An 18,585-nucleotide genomic window follows, 5' to 3' on the forward strand; every position below is an offset into this window, starting at 1 on the left:
TCTACACTGACCCACACTGACTACACGTCTACACTGACTCCACGTCTACACTGACCTACACTGACTACACGTCTACACTGACCTACACTGACCTACACTGACCTACACTGACTCCACGTCTACACTGACCTACACTGACTACACGTCTACACTGACCTACACTGACCACACGTCTACACTAACGTACACATCTGATTGCACGTCTATCCCGACCCACGTGTCTGTGCTGACCCACACGTCTACACTGCGGCACCCACGCGCACATTTCCCGCAGAGCGGGAGGCTGACATGAAACCACTTTATTCTGTACATGAATAAATAAAAGGGCGGGGTGCCCCCTCCTCCCGCCACCCCCCTCCCCCGCGCGGCTACTGCGTCTTGCACTCGGGCACGTCCACGCTGGTCTCGGCCAGCCAGGCCGGCTGCGCGCCGCCGTCCGCGTCCTGGGTGTCGGGCGGGCCTGCGTGGGGGCGGGAGGGGCGGCGTGAGCGCGGGCGGGGCGGGGGGGGGGTGAGGGGGCGCGCCCCGACCCCCCTATCCCCCCCCCCCCCGCCCCGGGCGCCCGCACCCACCGGGCAGGCCGAGCCCCGAGTTGTCGAAGTAGCGCGCGGGCAGCGAGCGGCAGCGGCCGTCGGGGAAGCCCGGCGAGCCCGGCCCCGCGTGGCGCTCCCGGGCGCGCGTGGGCGACGGCGAGGGCGCGGGCGGGTCCGCGGGGGGCTGCGGGCGCGGGCGCAGGCTCCGCTCCTTCCAGGCGCGCACCTCGCAGCACAGCTGCTGGTTACTGCTGCGGAGACAGGGAGAGGGCGGGCTCGGGGGCGGGGCGGGGGCGCGCGCCTGTGTGTGTGTAGGTCAGTGTGTGCATGTGTGCAGGTGTCTGAGTGTGAGCCCGTGTGTGTGCGCGCGTGTGCAGGTGTCTGAATGTGAGCCCGTGTGTGTGTGTGTGTATGCGTTTGTGAGAATGAGTCTTGGGGTGGAGTGGGTAGAGCGTGTGTGACTGAGTACAAGTGAGGCTGCGTATGTGTGTGTGCATGTGTGTGTGCATGCGTGTGCGGTGCGTGCACCTGCTCGCCCGCCCCGGGGTCAGTCCTGGTCTCGGGAGACAGCCCTCCGCGGTTCCCTCCGGTCCTGCCTCACTCACCCACCCCTGCCTTGCCTCCCCCTGGCCCCGAGGGCTCTAGCCCAGGCCACGCTGCTCCCTGGATGCCCCGCGCCCACCTCGCCAGCTCGCTCCTCTGCTTGGCCAGCTGCTCGTTCTGCCGCTTCAGCTGCCAGTTCTCCTTCTCCAGCCGCGCGTACTCGCCCTTCAGGATCAGGGCCTTGGTGCTCTGCACGATGCCGCTGCCGCCCCCGCACGTCAGGGGCGGGCTCGGGCGCGGCGCCTCAGCGGGCTCCGGCGCCACTGTGGGGGGACAGGGCAGGGGGCCAGTGGCGCCACCGCTGAACACGCCGCCTGCGGGCCCCGCCGCACTGTCCCCCACACTGGGAGCCCACGGACCAGGCCGGGACAGAGGCGCTCAGGGCCCTCGGTTCCTGTCCCTGGCACTCCCTCCCTCCCTCCCTCGCACAGCGCCAGCCCCAGGCAAGAGGGCCCCTGAGCACCGCCAGGAGCCGGTCATCCCGAGCACAGCTGGGTGTGGCCCCCAAACCAGAGGAGCCCCTGGCTTCCTCCCGCTGCACACGGTTAAAATCCGTCAGACTCAGTCGCTAAGTCACTGTCGGAAGCGCTGGAGGGACCTGCCCCGCCCGCAGAGCTGGGGCAAAGGGCAGCTCCTGTTTGGGGGGGGGGGGTGGCTGGGTGGGCTGTGCCAGCCACGGGCCTGGCACTCACTGGACGTGTCGTGGGCCTGCTGGGCCCTCCGCAGACTCTCCCTCAGCACCCTGATCAGCTCCTTCTGGTGCTCCACAGCCGCCCTGGACGAGGTCAGTCTGTGGGACGAAGGGAGAGCTGGTGACGGGGGGCTCCGAGGGGGCTGGGGGGCGGGACGGCTCCCGCCCAGGCCCCCCCCCCCCGGGGAGCACCAGCCACAGCCGACTCGGCTCGCCAGCAGAGGGTGAAGGCCCTGGCGGCTGTGGCAGGCACAGGGGCTGGGATTAGGTGCCGCCTGCATGTCTGGCCCTGCAGGAGGGACGCGAGGTGGGGGGGAGGGGACCACGGGCAGCCCCGCCCAGCCGTGCCCTGCGGGGCAGCCAGGCCAGGCCAGCGTCCCCTTGGGCAGGGCGGGCAGCCCGTGGCCCCGGCCTCCTGCCGTCTGTGCCGACGGGCAGCGGTCACTCGGGGCCCGCAGGCCAGCCAGACGGGGCCGCTCGCGCTTCACAGAGCCGGACACCAAGGCGAGCCCGCCCCAGGCCACATTCCCGCCACAGAAAGAAAACCACAGATCTCTGGGCCGAGGCGAGCCCGCACAGTGCTCTTAGCGGCCCTGTGGGGGCAGTGCCAGGCGGGGCCGCAGCCCGGGACCACTGGGCCAGGCGCTTTGCCTAGACGGTGTTTGGTTTCTTTGGGGGGGGGGGGGACGGCACAGAGTGACGCGTGTCTTTAGAAAGCAGTGCAGGACTCTCATCAGTGACCCTGCAGCGAGAGGGCTGGACACACGGACGGACACACGGACGGACAGACGGACGTACTCCTTCTTGAGCTCCTTGTTGTCCGTCAGCATCTCCAGGTCTCTCCGCACCAGCTTCGTCTTCAGCTCTTCGATCTCCTCCTTGTAGGGCTGTGCCCCTAAGGCCACTCTGTCCTGCAGTCGGGGAACGGAGGGGAGCGGGATGTGAGCGTGGGGGCCTGCCCGCCCAGGGGGAGGGTTCGAGTCCCATGGGGTGTGGCTCCAAAGCTCTGACAAGCAGGGGAGGTGTGTGTGCTCGTGAATGAGACAGAAACAAGCCTCGTTCCTGGGCCTCGCCAGCAGTGCTCGGGGCAGTGGGGGGGGCAGGGTGGAGCCCAGGACCCGGCAGCTCCAGGCCCTCCCCCCCCGCCCCCCCGCCAGTGGCTAGCAGGGCCTTGAGCTCGCTCGCAGACAGGGAGGAGCCCGGGTAGGAGTCACCTCCAAGGACTGCTGGGGGGGGCACGCTCAGGGCGGGGGCGTCTGCCCCGACCCCAGGCCAGCGCCCGCCCCGGAGTCTCCTTGGTTTGAAGGCCATACCCAGCCGGGCTCAGGGAACCGTATGGGGCGCGGACTCTGGGCTGGCCGCGTGCAGGGCGAGTGCCCTACCCATTGTGCTCTCTCTCTGGCCCCTGGCGCTCCCTTTTTTTTTTTTTTGGGTCACACCCGGTGACGCACAGGGGTTCCTCCTGGCTCTGCACTCAGGAATCACTCCTGGTGGTGCTCGGGGACCATGCGGGATGCTGGGAATTGAACCCGGGTCGGCCTTGTGCACAGCAAATGCCCTCCCGCTGTGCTGTGGCTCCGGCCCCAGGAGCTCCCTTCAGAGTGGTTTGGGGGCTGGAAAGGGGAAGCCCTGTGCCTGGCTGGGCACGGCCCCCGACGGAAAACAACCTCCCCCCCAGGTGAAACACAGCAGCTCTCCCTAACCGAGCTGGGACCCGCCCTCCCCTTGGCCTCACCTGCAGCGCCTGGACGGTCCCCTGGGCTTTCTCCAGCGCGCCCTGCAGCTGGCTGACCTGGCCCTGCAGCGTGGCCACTGATCCCCGGGCGGCCTCCAGCTCCGCCTGCAGCCGGGCGGCGTGGCTGTCCTTCTGCCGGACGCACTGCCCGGCCTCCCGCAGCCGCGACTCCAGCTCCCGCACCTGCCGGCAGGACGGCGAGTGGGCGCTGGCTGACACGGCCGCCCCCCGAGGAGGGGAGCCGGGCCAGGGAGGGGCGGGGAGGCTCCTTTTACTCCTGGGGGGGCCACACCCGGTGCTCAGGGAACCCTGCGGGTGCCGGGATGGCCCGGCCGGCCGAGAGGCGAGCACCCTCCCTGCGGGTCTGCCGCTCCACCCCACAGCACCGTCCAAGGCTGACGGTCTGTGCAAAGACCCCGAGGTGCGAGGTGCCCACCACAGCCCCCGCCCCCCCACGGGCCAGCGGGGGTCTCGGCACCTGAGTGCAGGGGCGGGGCTGCGGCAAGACCCCGGGCCGCTCCTGTAACCCCGCCTGATGCTTCAGTCGGTTTATTTTTGTAGAAAACGGTAAATTATGACCAATCAGGTTGCCTTTTTGCGTGCTAGTGACCAGCAGCCCACGGAGCCCCAGAAGGGGCAGCTAGTGGGCGCCGGCGAGCCCACCCGCGCCCCGAGGGCCGAGCACAGCCGCCGAGCTCAGGGCTGGAGGGACCGAGCGGTTCTCCGAGGAGCCACGCCGGAAGTGAATCGGGTTACTGACTCGACACGTGTATAATCTAAGGAGATAGTAACACACATGCAATACGTGTGCAGGCATCCGTCACGCCAACTATACACCACTCTGATGACAAGCCGGAGAGAAAATCCCGCAGAAAGTCTCACCGCAGCGTCAGTTTGGAGTCACCACAGAGGTCCGTATAAACACACACACACGCACAGAGCACGCATGCACACACATGCAGCACACACATACGCACACACACATGCATGCACACACATGCACAATACACATGCGCGACAGCACCAGACTCCTTCACACGCGTGTCAGTCCCATCCCTCTGTTCTGGAACCCTCCGGGCCCCTCCCGCCGAGAGCGGGGCGAGCACGTGCCTCTGAGCCGGGCGGCGCGGCCGTGGCGGGCGGGGGCGGCTGCCCCTCCGGCTGTCCCTCGGGCTGGGCCGGGGGCTGGGCGCGCAGCAGGGCCTGGTGGTCTCGGGCCAGCGCCTCTGTCCTCTCCCTCATGGCCCTGAGGTCGCGCTCCCACTGGCCGGCGAGGGCGGCCTTCCTCTCCTCGAACTCCGTGGACTCGTTCAGGATCGTCTGCGCGGGCAGGGACAGGTCATGCTCCAGGTCACGCTCCGGGCAGGGGCCGAGGGAACCCAGACCACCGGAGGCGTGAGCACTGCAGGGGGTGAAGGCGGGAAGCCGAGGCCCGACAGAAGGTTCCAGAAGGGGCTGAGGCGCGTGGGCGCCCCCTGGGGGAGGGGCGACTCTCAGAGCCGGTGGCAAGGAGGCGAGCGCCCAGCTGCGCCTGCTCCGGGCTGGCCGCCGGTGGGGCCGCGCGCGGGGCACTCACGAGGGTCCTGCGGTTGTACAGGTTGTTGCCGGCGCGGAGGCGGAGGCTGGCCTCCTGGAGGCCGGCCCTGAGCGCCTCGGGGTCGGGGCGGGCGCCGGGCCAGCCCTGCAGCAGCCGCAGCGTGTCCTTCCTGTTCTGCACCAGGCCCTCGAGCTCGGCCCGCACCGCCTGGAAGTCGCTCGCCGAGAGGTCGAGGACGAGCTCCTGGCGGGGGAGGGGGGTCCCGCGTCACGGGGCCGGGCCGCAGCTTCGGTTCCACATGGGCCCCACGCGCAGGGGAGCCCACCCCGGCCGCCCCGTCACCTCGGCCGGAGGTCGCCCTGGCCCCGACACGGCCCTGCGAGGCTGTCCAGGTCAGAGGCCACGGGCACGCCTCACGGTGTGGTGAGCTCGTGCTGCCCCCGCCCCACTGCCGCCCTCCCCCTCCCCCCTTGGCCGCCCTCCCCCTCCCCCTCCCCTCGGCCGCCCTCCTTCCCCTCCCCCCGGCCGCCCCGAGCTACCTCGAGGTGCAGGTCCATGCTCCGGGCCAGCTGCGGGCCCCACGGGCCCCCGGGCGCCTTGTAGTCCGGCTGCAGGTGCCGGATCCGCCGCAGCAGCTCGTCCTGCCTCTCGGCCTCCTCGGCGGCGGCCGCCTCCAGCCTGCTGACCGCCTCGTGCTGCTCCTCCTTGGTCTTCGCAACGTGGCTGAGCACGTACTGCGGAACGGGACGGGGCCGTGGGGGTGGGCTCGAACCCGGGCCAGTGTGGGCGAAGCCAGCGCCCCGGCCCAGGCAGGGAGACCCTGACGGCCCCCATGGGGGCTGGGCACCCTGGGCTCCTCGGCGCACCCCCGTCAGCAGCTGCCCCCGCGGGCCCTGGACCGGGGATGGACGGCCCTGCGGGGGGGTGGGCAGCCCTGCGGGGGGAGTGGACGGGGGGGGGATGGATGGACCTGCGGGGGGATGGACGGCCCTGTGGGGGGATGGACAGCCCTGTGGGGGGGTGGACAGGGGGATGGCCGGCCCTGCAGGTGGGGGCTGGACAGGGGGACGGCCGGCCCTGTGGGGGGTGGACGGGGCACGGCCGGCCCTGCGGGCCCCCTCACCTTCAGCTTCTTCATGACGCGCAGCAGCTCCATGGAGCCACGCAGGCTGCCGGTCAGCTCCTTGTCCACCTGCTTGGCCTGCGCGTGGGGCAGCGGCAGCTGGGCCTTCACGCGGGCGGACAGCTCCTTCTGGGTCCCGATGTCCCTCTCCAGGTCCTCGGCGAGCCCGTCCAGGCACTCGTAGTGGCCGCTCATCTCCGCGTACTTCTTCAGCAGCTCCTGGGGACGGGTGGGTCAGGGGGCGCGGCCGCATGGGCTGGGAGTGACCGCGAGGGGACACCGGAACCAGCTCCGGCCACTGTGAGCTCTGCCCCAGGCTCGGGGCGTCCTGTCACGGGCGATTCACGGGCCACGGGGTGTATGTGACTGCATGTGCGTGTGAACGAAGCGTACAAGCGTGAGTGTGTGTTTGAGCATCTGTGTGTGTATGTGTTGTGTCCAAGCATGTGACTGTGCATGGGTATGTGTTTGAAAGTCTACATGTGTCTGAACATGTGACTATATGCATGTGCTTCGGCATATTTCAACACATATGTATGTGTATGGGCACACATGTGTGTGTGTTATGTAAGGCTGTGGGTACATGTGTGAGCTATGTGTGTGCTTGAGCCTGAGAATGTGATTCCGTTTATGTGTGACTGTATGTTTGAGCACATGTGGGTGAGTGTAGGTGTGACTGTGTGCATGTGACTGTACATGTCTATGTGGGTGTATGTGTGACTGTGTGTATGAACATGTGTGAGTTTATGTGTGACTATGTACTGGCTTGTGTGAGTGTGTGACCATGTATACATGCTTGTGTGTGACCTTGCATACGTGCTTGTTGTGAATGTGTGTAGACTGTATGGGCTGGTGTGTGTGACCGTGTGTATGGCTGGTGTGAGTGTGTGTGTGACTGTGCATACATGCATGTGTGTATGACTGTGTGTATGGCTGGTGTGTGTGACTGTGCATACATGCATGTGTGTGTGACCGCAAGTATGGCTGGTGTGAGTATGTGTGTGACCGTGTGTATGGCTGGTGTGTGTCTGTGACAGTGCGTACGTGCATGTGTGTGACTGTGTGTACAGCTGGTGTGTGTGACTGTGCGCATGTGCATGTGTGTGTGTGACCGTGTGTACGGCTGGTGTGTGTGTACCTGCCGATGGTGTGGGTCCCGCCCAGGCTGCTGTAAGTTCAGGACATGTCTGGGGTTCTCCCAGAGTCCTGAGGGGCCTCCTGGGTACCCTGGGGGCCCCCTGACCTTCGGATACCCCGGGAGCCCGGCTCAGCCCGCAGGCCACAGGCGTCCCCACAGACTGACCCCGTCCCTGGTGCCCCTGTCCAGCTCCTCCTACACGGTGGTCTCAGTCCCATCCGCTCTCCTCAGAGCCCCAGACTCACTCTGATGCGGGAGCACTTTTCTCGGAGGCTCTCTGTCAGCGGCTGCTCCGCGTCACCCCTGGCGGTCCCCTCGCCGTGGTCCGGGGGGTCCTGCAGGGGTGGCGGGCTGGTCAGCCGCACGCACGGCCCAGGCGAGCAGCACCTCGGTGACAGCCCGTCACGCGCAACCCCACGAGGCGTGAAGGAAGAGCGGCGCCAGGGCGGGCGGGAGGCGGGACCCAGCCCAGACCTGCGGCCCCGCCCACTCCTGCTGCCCAGAGCGTGGGCAGCCGACCAGCTGCGAGCAGGGTCCGAACAGGCCCCGGGGCCCGGGAAGAGCAGCCCCGAGTCGCAGCTGGCTCCCCGCTTTCCCACGGGGCCGGGAAAACACGAGCTCAGATTCCTGACCTGCCTGGAGACCTGGGTTCTGACCCGTGTGAGCACTGGGCCACGAGCCCCCACGCCGCAGGGCAGACCCCGGGCTCTGCGTTGACAGCCTGTCCTGACAGGTCTCGCTGGCCAGCCCTGGGTCCTGACCCTGCACTCGCTGGCGCGCTCCCTGCTCCCTGCCCCTACTCTCTCCTTCCCCCGCAGCCCGCTCTCTCCTGGGCGACCGCCCCGGGCTCCTCTCGGCTCTGCTGGGGCCCCGCGGGCCGGCCAGCCGCTCTGCCCAGGCATCCTGAGAAGCTGACGCGGTCAGTGCGGGAGGCCTTGGACCTTGCAAGGACCACGAGAGGCGTCAGGGTGCAAACAGACCGTGTCCGTGGGAACGTGTCTGCGCGTCCTCGTCCCTGCCCACGCGTTCTCGCCCCACAGGTGGGTCTGCAGGCAACTGTCCCGGGGGAAAAGAACCCGACTTCACTTTTTAAAAAAAAATTTTTGCCTTTTGGGTCACACCCAGCGATGCTCAGGGGTTACTCCTGGCGGTGCTCGGGGACCCTACGGACGCAGGGGATCGAACCCGGGTTGGCCGCGTGCAAGGCGGGCGCGCTCCCTGCTGCACTAGGGCCCGGCCCCCGCCCGCACCTTCCTCTGCAGCTCCTCCTCTGGCCGTGTCAGGTGCTCCGGGGCGCAGGGGGCGCGGGTGCTCCTTTCCGAGATGCTCTCCCTGAGCTGCCGGACCGTCTCCCGCTGCTCCTGCAGACGCGTGTGCGCCGCCTCCAGCTCCTGCTGGGCCTCCAGGTGCTGCGGGGGGACACGGGATGAAGCCGCGGTGGCGGCTCCGGCCAGCCAGGCGGGACAGGGGAGGGGGAGGGGTGGGGCCTGCGCGTCCCCCCCACCCCCTCCCAGGAGCCGGCTGTGGCGGCAAAGCCGGTGACGCCCCACGAAGGGACTCGGCAACGGCCCCGCCCCGGAGGGCGCCTCACCCTGGCGGTGGCCGCCTGGAGCCCGTCCTGCAGGGCGTCCCTCTCGGCGGCCAGGGCGCGCGCCTCCTGCTGGCTGCCGTGCAGCTGCTGCGCCAGGGTCAGGTTCTCCTGCTCCAGCCTGTCCAGAGCCAGGCCCTGGGCGTCCAGCCGCTCCCGCAGCCGCCGCGCTTCCGCCCGCTGCGCCTCCGCCCGGCCCAGGTCCTCCCACAGCTGGTGCAGCTCCTGCGTCTGCAGACACGCGCGGCCTCAGGGCGGGCGCACGGAAGCCTCCGGAACCCTGGCCGGCCCTGGGGTCCCCGGGGAGGCAGGAGGCCCCCCTGGCCCGACCATGCCTCCGTGTCCAGCCCCCGGTACCTTCCCCTGCAGCTCGGCGCGGGCGGTCTCCAGCTGGGCCCGCGCGCCGGCCAGTGCCTCCTCGCCCTCCGCCAGGCGCCCGCGGAGGGTCTGCACCGTGTCCTGCTGCTCCTGCAGGCGCCCGCGGACCGCGTCCAGCTCCTCCTGCCGCTCCCGGGCCTGGCAGGCAGCCGGCAGTCACGGTCAGCGCTTCCGAGCATCACGGTCCCGCAGTGCTGGGCCGCGCGGACACTGTCGGCGTGTTCTGGGAGGGGCCTGAGCCGCGCCACCCACTGGGCCACCCACCTCTCCGGTGCTCACACCCGCTTCTCTGCAAGAACCCCCCTTGCAGGCCCTGCCGGCTCTGCGGGTCCCTCACCTGGGCCCCAGCCGCCCTGAGCTGCTCCTCCAGCCGCTGGCACTCGGCGTCTCTCTGGGCGCGCTCGCGGCCCACCTCCTCCCGCGCCCCCCGCAGCTGCGCCTCCAGCTGCTCCGCCCGGGCCTGGCTCTCGCCCAGCCGCTGCTCCTTCTCCTGGAGCTCCAGGCCCTGCGGAGACGGCCGGGGAGAGGGAGGGAGACAGAGACAGAGACAGAGACAGGGGAGGGGACGGCTGACGGTGAGTGGCCGTGCCAAGGGCCCGGTCCCCGGGGTGGCTCTCCCCAGCGGGCCGGCAGGTCGGGCACCTGTGTGTGCAGCTCGGCGCGGGTGGTCTCCAGCTGGCCCTGCGCATCGGCCAGCGCCTCCTCACCCTCCGTCAGGCGCCCGCGGAGGGTCTGCACCGCGTCCTGCTGCTCCTGCAGGCACCCGCGGAGGGTCTGCACCGCGTCCTGCTGCTCCTGCAGGCGCCCCTGGAGGGTCTGCACCGTGTCCTGCTGCTCCTGCAGGCACCCGCGGAGGGTCTGCACCGCGTCCTGCTGCTCCTGCAGGCACCCGCGGGCCGCGTCCAGCTCCTCCTGCCGCTCCTGGGCCTGGCGGGCAGCAGGTGGGGGGCGCTGATTGGTGGCAGTACCACTGCCCCTCGCCCCTGGGGACGCGTCCAGCCGGGACCCACGTCCAGGCCTGAGCCCTGGGCCCTGGGCTGCGCTGTCCCAGCCGGGGGTGGGGTCCCACTGAGGCCGCTGGGGCGTCCCCAGCCTGGCGGGCTCCATTCCTGACCCCCAGGGCTTCGGCCTGTGTGTACGCGTGTGACATGTGTGCCACGGGACTACACGCACGGGACTTTGGAGGCGCAGTGGCAAGGACCCTCTGGCCTGCAGGCCACACTGCGGGGCGGGAGAGGGACGGACGGACGGACGGACACTCACACGGGCGGCGGCTTCCTGGAGGCTGGCGCTCAGCCCGTCCCTCTCTCTGGCCGCCTCCTCCAGCCGGTCCTGCAGCTGCTGCGCCAACGCCGCCTTCTCGGCCTCTGCCCCGGCCAGGGCCACCTCCCGGGCCTCCAGCTGCCGCCTGACCAGCCGCGCATCCTCCAGGGCCGCCTCGCGCTCCCGGCACAGCTGAGGGACCCGAGCTGGTGAGCGGGCCCCGCCCCCGCGCCGGCCCCGCCCCGCCCCCGGGTCAGCCCCGCCCCCGGGTCAGCCCCGCCCCGCCCCCATGCAGGCCCCGCCCCCGGGCCCACCCCGCCCCCGCGCCCGCCCCCTCGCCAGCCCCTGCCCGCTCACCTCGGCCTCCGCGGCCCTCAGGCTGGCGGCCAGCTGGTCCCTCTCCGCCGCCAGGGCCGCCCGCTCCTGCCTGCCGGCGTCGCCCTCCGCCCGGCTGTCCTCCCGCGGCTCCTGGCCCGCGCTCTGCAGGGCCGCGTCCCGGGCCTCCGCCGGCCCCCCGGGCTCCCCTGCTCCCCCGCCACGTGGCTCCCGGTCCTCCTCAGGCTCCTGCATCTGAGCACAAGGGGAGACACGCCGATGGAAAGCAGCACAACCCCCCACGCACACACGCACGCACACACGTGTCAGCATGTGTGTGAGTGCCCCTCCACATCATGGTCTTTCTCCCGGGCCACGGCCAGCAGTGGCGGGAGCGGAGCGGGCCCAGAGCACAGGGACGCTGGCACGGGCGTCTGGCTGCCCAGTGCCCGGCGCAGCTCGGCGAGGGGCCCGTGCTGAAAGCCCGCGGTGGACGACCCCGCCACGGCATCCCCCCGGCACCACCACCCCCCGCGTGGCCCTCGGGAGGGGGCTGGGCGCCACACTGACCCGTCTCTCCAAGTCGGCCCTGGCCGTGTCCAGCTCCTGCTGCAGGCGGGACGCCTGGGCCTCCTGGCCACCCAGAGCCGCGCGCAGCTCCTCCACGGTGCCCTCCCGGGCGCACAGGTCACCGCGGGCCGCCGCCAGCTGCTCCTCGGCCTCCTGGAGCTGTGGCGGGAGAGGGGACAGCGCGGGGGCGAGACCCCTTCAGGCCTCCGCCTGCACAGGGCAGCCCGGCCGTGCCCAGGGCATCTGTCCGTCCGTCCACACACCCGCCGGGGACCCACCTTGGCGAGGGCTTCTCTCAGGCGCTCCGCCAGCCCCTGGGGGTCCTCGGCCTGCGGCAGCACCGGCTCGTCCCCGCCTGCCCGGGGCTGCGTCTCCACCACCGCCTCCTGGCCGTCCTCCCCCGACTCGCCGGACGGCTGCTCGGGCTCGTCCTGGGAAGGGGGCAGAGACAGACGACGCCGGGGCAGCTCCGTCAGGCCCAGGGTCCTCTCCAGGGACACAGGGGGCCGGCCTTCCCCCTCCCCCTCCTCTCTCGCTCTGCCTCAGTCTCTCTGTCTCTCCCTGCCTCTCTGCTGTTATGTCTCACTCTTTCTGTCTCTGTCCCGCTCTCTCCTGCGCCCCCCGCCCTTGGCTCCCGGGGTCTCCAGCAAACCCACCGGCGCCGCCCTCTGGCTCAGCTCCTCCTGCAGCCTGGCCCTGAGCTGGTCTCGTTCCTCCGTGAGCGACTCTATTTCCCGGCGACAGGCCTGGACATCCCACTCTGCGCTCGCCGGCACCAGTGCAGCCGGACTCCGGGGGGCCCCGTCCTGGGCTGCTCCTTCCCCCGGCACCTCCCGGGCGCCTGAGGCCTCCTGGGAGCTCTCTGCGAGGGGCTCCGGAGTTCCGGAACATTCCTAGGACACACGTGGCCGTCAGCATGTGTGGGGAGGGACTCAGGCCAGGCAGAGCACCCAGGGGTGCGGGGCCGCGTCCCGGCGGCGTCTGCAGCCCAGCGGGACCCAGGAAGCACCCAGGAAGCAACCCCACGAGGCTGCTGGCGGCTGGTCGGCGCCCCTGCCTGGCGCCCCCCGGCGGACGTGCTGTGTGCCGGGGACCCCCAGGCCCTGCTCCCCGCCCCCGTGGGGAAGAGCGGGGTGTCAACGCCTGCGCCCGTGTGGGAGCGTGGGGCCTCGTCACCGCGGCAGGAGGGGGTGGCACTCACGGCCCGCGGACTGCCGCCGTCCCGGGGGGCGGGTTCCAGCTCCTGCAGCCTCCGGGCCAGCTCCTGCTTCTCCGCTTCCGCGCGCTCCAGCTCCCGCTCCAGCCTCTGCGCCCGGCCGCCCAGCTCCTCCCGGGCGCATGCCAGCTGCCGGTCCTGGCAGGCAAACGCACCATGAGCCTGCGGCTTGCTCCCCTCCGGGCGACGCCCCCCGTCTGCGGGGCCTGGCGGGCACTGGGCTCACCCCGGCACCCCGCAGGTCCCCGAGCACCGCCAGGGGCGGCCCCCAGGCCCAAAAGAGCCGCGGGGTGGAGGGCGAGAGGCGGAGCCGCTCACCAGCTCCTGCAGCCGCTCCTCGGCGCTGGCCGCCGCGTCTCTGTCCAGGGCGCGGCCCTGTGCCTCCTCCCGCTGCCGCCTCAGCTCCTCCCCGAGCCGCCTCAGCTCCTCCTGGTTCTCGACGGCCTGGAGTCGGAGGAGAGACCGAGCGGAGGCTCGTGACACCAGGCCCAACACGTCCCGGAAGCTGAGAGCCGAGACCCGGCCGGCGGGCGCGAGCCACAGGCCGAGTGAGCAGTGCAGGTGCCCCCGGCTGCGCTGAGTGCTCTCCCGACACTGCTCCGCGCCTCGCCTCGCCCGGGATCGGGGTCAGGCCTGCGCGACCAGGCGCTCCCGTGCAGCCCGGGCCCACGACACGGTGACTGGGCCCTGCAACGCCACACGTGGGGACGTCTGGGCACAGGCCGGGGACGGGGCAGGGCCGCGAGGGCGGTGAGCAGGGCACAGGGAGCCACGCGGGGCACGGCCAACCCACCGTCTCGATGCTCTCCTGCAGGTCGCGCCTCAGCTGCTCCCTCTCCGCCCTCGCGTGCTCCAGCTCCTGCTGCAGCTCCTCCCTCTCCCGGGCCAGAGACACAATCTTCCTCTGCGACTCCTCGGCCTCCGCCGGCTGCCCGTCCCCGCCGGGCCCCTACGGCGGCCAGCCCGCGGGAAGAGTAAGTGCATCCACGGGGAGGCTGGCGGCCGCCACCCGCCCCGGGCAGAACCCAAGCTCGCGGGCTCTGTGCTCGTCCCTGGGAAGAGGCTGGGCCGGCCCCAGCGGGGGCACCCTCCCCGGGCCGGCCTAGGCACCGGCCAAGCACCCTCGGCAGACGGCCCGCCCGCGGCGAGGCAGGTCCCTCTCGGCTGGCCACGTCCCCAAGGCTGCGGGGGAGCCGAGGGGGGAGAGACGCCGAGAGCTCCCGTGCTCTTCCGCTACAGTGCTCGGCTCAGCCCGCCCGTCACGCCTGCAGGAGACTCCTGTCCCGCGCGTGTGCCGACAGCGGGCACACGAGTGGCCAGCAGGGACCTGTGGACACTGACCCACGGAGCCGCCACACCCCACACAAGCACAGCCCCGTCCTGGCCCGAACTGCACGCTCCTGACCCTCGGCGGGGCTGCGGCCAGGGGTGGAGGGGCCGGCACGGGACCCCGGGCACGCAGGGAGGCAAATGCAGACAAACAAAGCCCCCGCCGCCCCCACACCGGGGAAGGCGAGAGGAGCACAGCGGGCTGGGGACCCCGGCTGTGGCACTCAGGTCGGACCCCGAGCACTGCCAGGTGTGGCACCAAGAACCCCCCTAACAAAATCAAAAGGAAACCCCAGGGCACCTCGGGTCCGAACGTGTGGACGCAGGCGAGAAGGTGTGTGACTGCCCAGGGGACAGACGGCAGCCCGGGCAGCCCCCCACCTGCTCTGGGCAGTCCTCCTGGGCGCCCTGCGCCGCAAGCCTCCTCCTCAGGGAGCTGATGGCTTCCTCCTTCTGCCTCAGGGCCTCCTGTGCGTCCCGCAGCTGCTCCTGCGTGTCGATGTTCTGCAGAGCGACGGGGTGAGGGGCGGCCGCGGAGGGCAGGGGTGAGGGGCGGCAGTGGAGGGCAGGGGTGAGGGGCGGCAGTGGAGGGCAGGGGTGAGGGGCAGCCTTGGAGGGCAGGGGTGAAGGGCGGCTGCGGAGGGCAGGGGTGAGGGATGGCCGTAGTGGGCAGGGGTGAGGGGTGGCCGCGGAGGGCGGGGGTGAGGGGCGGCAGTGGAGGGTGGGGGTGAGGGGCGGCAGTGGAGGGTGGGGGTGAGGGGCGGCAGTGGAGGGTGGGGGTGAGGGGTGGCCTCGGAGGGCGGGGGTGAGGTGCGGCTGCGGAGGGTAGGGGTGTGGGGTGGCCGTGGAGGACAGGGCTGAGGGGCGGCCGCGGAGGGCAGGGGTGAGTGGTGGCCGCGGAGGGCGGGGCCGAGGTGCCTGCAGTGCCCATCCCGCGCCTCACCATGTTCACCGTGTCCCTGATGTCGCACTGCAGCTGGCCGCACTCCGCCTGCAGGCTGGCCTGCGCCTCCCGGAGGGCGTCCTTCTCCTGGGTCAAGGCCCTCACGTCCACCAGGGCCTGTTCCAGCTGCTCGGCCACCCGCACCCGGTCCTGCTCCGCAGCCCGCAGCCGAGCCTCGTGGGCGTCCCGCTGCTGCTGGCTCTCGGCCTCCCGCTGCCGGAGCTCCTGGGTCTTCTGGGACAGCTGAGAGGGAGGCGACGCCACGTGGGGCAGAGTCCCGGGCCTGCCCGTACCCCGCCCCGCCGGCCGGGACCCACCTCCGCCTCCAGGGTGGCCAGGCTGAGCCTGAGGGCAGCGAGCTGCTCGCCCACCACGGCCTGGTCCTCCGGGGGCGCCCGGGGCTCGTCCTCGGCCCCACGGGCGCTGCCCTCCCGCCCCGCGAGCTCGGAAAGCAGCCGGTCCTTCTCCGCGGCCAGCAGGGACAGCTCCTCGGACTTCTCAAGGACCTGCGGGGGGAGAGCAGGCGCGGGGCGGTCCTTGGGGGAAGTCTCTGCCGAGGAGACGAGTCCAGATCTTCCTGAAAACGGACCCGCTGAAACCAGCCCTGGCCACCTGCCCGGCCACCTGCGAGCCCACCTGAGCCTCCGCCCAGCTCCCGCCTCCCCGTCTCTGCATCCGAGCAGACGCCACCCCGGGAAGCAGACGGAGACCTCAGTCGGGACGAGCCTTCAGGGCCAGGCACTCCAGAGTGAGGTGGGGGTTACGGGGAGGCCCCGCTCCTGCCGATACCGTCACCGGGATCTGGTCACCGGGATCGGGGTCACTCGGGATCTGGGTCACTCAGGATCTGGGTCATTCAGGGTCTGGTCACCGGGACCGGGATCGGGGTCACTTGGGATCTGGGTCATTCAGAGTCTGGTCACAGGGATCGGGGTCACTTGGGATCTGGTCACCAGGATCTGGGTCACTTGGGATCTGGTCACGGGGATCGGGGGTCACTCAGGATCTGGGTCATTCAGGATCTGGTCACCGGGATTGGGGTCACTTAGGATCTGGTCACCGGGATCAGGGTCACTCAGGATCTGGTCACCGGGGTCGAGGTCACCCAGGATCTGGTCACTGGGATCGGGGTCAATCGGGATCTGGTCACCGGGATCGGGGTCACTCGGGATCTGGTCACCAGGATCTGGGTCACTTGGGATCTGGTCACTGGGATCAGGGTCACTCAGGATCTGGTCACTGGGGTCAAGGTCACCCAGGATCTGGTCACTGGGATCAGGGTCAATCAGGATCTGGTCACTGGGATGGGGGTCATTCAGGATCTGGTCACTGGGATGGGGGTCATTCGGGATCTGGTCACCGGGATCAGGCTCACTCGGGACGGGTGGCTCATTGCTTGAGCCCACGGGCGCGGTGCTGCCCCAGCCCGAGTGTGGGGCCCGCAGGGCCTGGAGCTCGTCTGGGAGCCGGACTGTCCGCCGTGGGACTGTGGCCTGCATTCGGTGGTCACTTAAACAGCGGGAACAAAGCGGCCAGCTTGGGGCTCCTCGCTGAGGAACAGGCAGCGGCAGGGGGGTGACGGCGGGCACCTCGGGCTGCAGGCCCAGGCCCGGGGCCCCGGAGCAGGCAGTGCCCATGAAGGTCGGGCTCCAGCCAGCGCTCCCGTGAGGGTGCTCAGGTGGGGAACGGTGCTCCGAAAACGACGTGTGCCGCCGAGCGGGGTGTGACACCCGGCTTCACCCACACGGGCCAGGGGCCGCGAGCCCCCCTGCGCCCCACCCCTGCCCCGCCTCCCCTCAGTGCATGATGGAGACCAGGCCGGGGCCCTGGAAACATTCGGGACGAGGCGAGGGAGCCGCCAAGGGGGCTGAGACCCGGCGCTTGTTCCCGCCACGGCGCAGGGCCAGTCTAGGGCATGGACATGGCTCGGACGGCCTGTCGGGGCCAGCGCGGAGCGGGCCCGGCAAACACTCGGGCGCAGCCGTCAGATCTCCCCTGAGGAGAGGTGGCTCGGCCTCGGGACGCGCTTACCTCCTTCCTCAGCGTCTCCACTTCCGAGGGCAGAGTGCCGAGCGCGGCGAGCAGGGCCTCCTTCTCCCCCGCCGCCCCCTGCAGCTCCGCCTGCAGCGCCCGGATCTTCCTTTCCAGGTCCTCGGCCGGGAGCGCGTCTAGGGAGGGGGCACGGGACGGTCTCGGGCGTCTGGGCAGGGGCTGTGACCGTCCCCGTGAGTCTGACACTCAACCGCGTGACCGTCTCGGTGAGTCTGACACTCAACCCGTGACCGTCCCCGTGAGTCTGACACTCAACCGCGTGACCGTCCCCATGAGTCTGACACTCAACCCGTGACTCCCCAGGTCTGCCCAGTGACCCAGGGGAAGCGTCAAACTCTTGGACTCGAAAGGTTAAAATATTTTAAAAATCTAGACGCCAAATGATGTTGAAGCGTCTGTGAAGCTGCCAGGAGACAGGGACCCGCCAGTTTGTCTGTTTGCTCCCGTCCACACCTGGCGGTGCGGGGACCCTCCAGGGCACCGGAGACAGGCCTGGGGCAAGGCAAGGCCTTGCCTGGGGCTGTTCCCCAGGCCCAGGGCTGGATTTTTAACCACTGGATATTGCAAAATCTTTTGTACTTTTTTTTTGGGGGGGCGCCTATGGTGCCCCCGCCCACTCTGGCCGCTGCAGGAGACCCCGTACCTCCGGGCCCCTGGCCGCCCAGGGCGGCGGTGAGCCTGGCGATCTCCGAGAACGAGGACTGCAGCTCCTTCTCCAGGTCGGCCTGCACCTTCCTCCTGGCCTCCAGCTGCCGCCGGGAGCCCTGCAGGTCACTCTCCAGCTGCCCGCACCGGCCCTCCAGCTCCCTCTGCGGAGACACGCCGGCCGGCAGGGAGTGAGCACCGGGGCACCCCGGGGAGCCACCCAGCACGGCCACCCGCCCCAACACACGTACCAGCCTCTCGCACAGCTCCCGGTTCTCGCCCCGCAGGAAGGCCGACTCCCTCCTGGCGTCCAGCGCCACGGCCTCGGCATCCAGCAGGCTCTGCCGCAGCTGTTGTGTGTCCGCGGCGGGCTCCTGCCCCGGGACAGGCGAGCGTCAGGCCCACCCTCCTGCCAGCACAGCCGATGGCTGTCCCTCCTCGGCCACCCGGGGCCCTGACCGGGTCCCTCAGACCCCGGTGCTCATCCCCATCACGGGAGCCTCGCGTGGGCTGAACGGAACCGCTGGCCAGCGAGTCAGGGATGCCCCCCGTGTCTCGGGAGGTGGTGGTGGCAGAACAGATGAAGTCGTAGTGCAGGCTGGGCAGGGAACACCCCCAGATAGGTGGGGACTTGTGCAGCCACAGCAGTGCACAGCGGGAGGGCGTGTGCCTTGCATGCTGCCAACCTAGGTTCGATCCCTGGCATCCCAGATGGTCCCGATGCCAAACCGAGTCTTTTTTTTTCCTTTTTGGGTCACACCTGGCAATACTCAGGGGTTACTCCTGGCTCTGCACTCAGGAATTACTCCTGGTGGTGCTCCGGGGACCGTATGGGATGCCGGGGATTGAACCGGGGTTGGCCACGTGCAAGGCAAACGCCCTCCCCGCTGTGCTATCGCTCCAGCCCCCAGGAGTAATTCCTGAGT

At 70.3% G+C, this 18,585-nt stretch overlaps 1 protein-coding gene across 1 annotated transcript in view; it reads right to left on the reverse strand.

The window, feature by feature from the left end:
• Window positions 1-368: 368 nt before the first annotated feature.
• Window positions 369-18,585, reverse strand: part of CENPE (centromere protein E) — a 30,076-nt gene continuing 11,859 nt past the window's right edge. Inside the window, exons 19-48 of the mRNA XM_055141880.1 lie at window positions 17,911-18,033; window positions 17,658-17,823; window positions 16,994-17,130; window positions 15,280-15,468; window positions 14,963-15,205; window positions 14,401-14,523; window positions 13,484-13,639; window positions 13,009-13,134; window positions 12,676-12,828; window positions 12,131-12,367; window positions 11,753-11,905; window positions 11,475-11,633; window positions 10,947-11,159; window positions 10,590-10,781; window positions 9,969-10,253; window positions 9,664-9,831; window positions 9,306-9,464; window positions 8,952-9,179; window positions 8,611-8,769; window positions 7,606-7,695; window positions 6,223-6,441; window positions 5,639-5,833; window positions 5,139-5,342; window positions 4,673-4,882; window positions 3,563-3,745; window positions 2,626-2,738; window positions 1,829-1,926; window positions 1,216-1,399; window positions 573-784; window positions 369-460 (exon numbers count right to left, since the gene is read on the reverse strand). Of these exons, the coding sequence (XP_054997855.1) occupies window positions 369-460; window positions 573-784; window positions 1,216-1,399; window positions 1,829-1,926; window positions 2,626-2,738; window positions 3,563-3,745; window positions 4,673-4,882; window positions 5,139-5,342; window positions 5,639-5,833; window positions 6,223-6,441; window positions 7,606-7,695; window positions 8,611-8,769; window positions 8,952-9,179; window positions 9,306-9,464; window positions 9,664-9,831; window positions 9,969-10,253; window positions 10,590-10,781; window positions 10,947-11,159; window positions 11,475-11,633; window positions 11,753-11,905; window positions 12,131-12,367; window positions 12,676-12,828; window positions 13,009-13,134; window positions 13,484-13,639; window positions 14,401-14,523; window positions 14,963-15,205; window positions 15,280-15,468; window positions 16,994-17,130; window positions 17,658-17,823; window positions 17,911-18,033 (5,169 nt within the window). The remainder of the gene's footprint in view (window positions 461-572; window positions 785-1,215; window positions 1,400-1,828; window positions 1,927-2,625; window positions 2,739-3,562; window positions 3,746-4,672; window positions 4,883-5,138; window positions 5,343-5,638; window positions 5,834-6,222; window positions 6,442-7,605; window positions 7,696-8,610; window positions 8,770-8,951; window positions 9,180-9,305; window positions 9,465-9,663; window positions 9,832-9,968; window positions 10,254-10,589; window positions 10,782-10,946; window positions 11,160-11,474; window positions 11,634-11,752; window positions 11,906-12,130; window positions 12,368-12,675; window positions 12,829-13,008; window positions 13,135-13,483; window positions 13,640-14,400; window positions 14,524-14,962; window positions 15,206-15,279; window positions 15,469-16,993; window positions 17,131-17,657; window positions 17,824-17,910; window positions 18,034-18,585) is intronic.

Source organism: Sorex araneus, chromosome 6, assembly GCF_027595985.1.
Source record: "Sorex araneus isolate mSorAra2 chromosome 6, mSorAra2.pri, whole genome shotgun sequence".
In the NCBI taxonomy this organism is placed as follows: domain Eukaryota; kingdom Metazoa; phylum Chordata; class Mammalia; order Eulipotyphla; family Soricidae; genus Sorex; species Sorex araneus.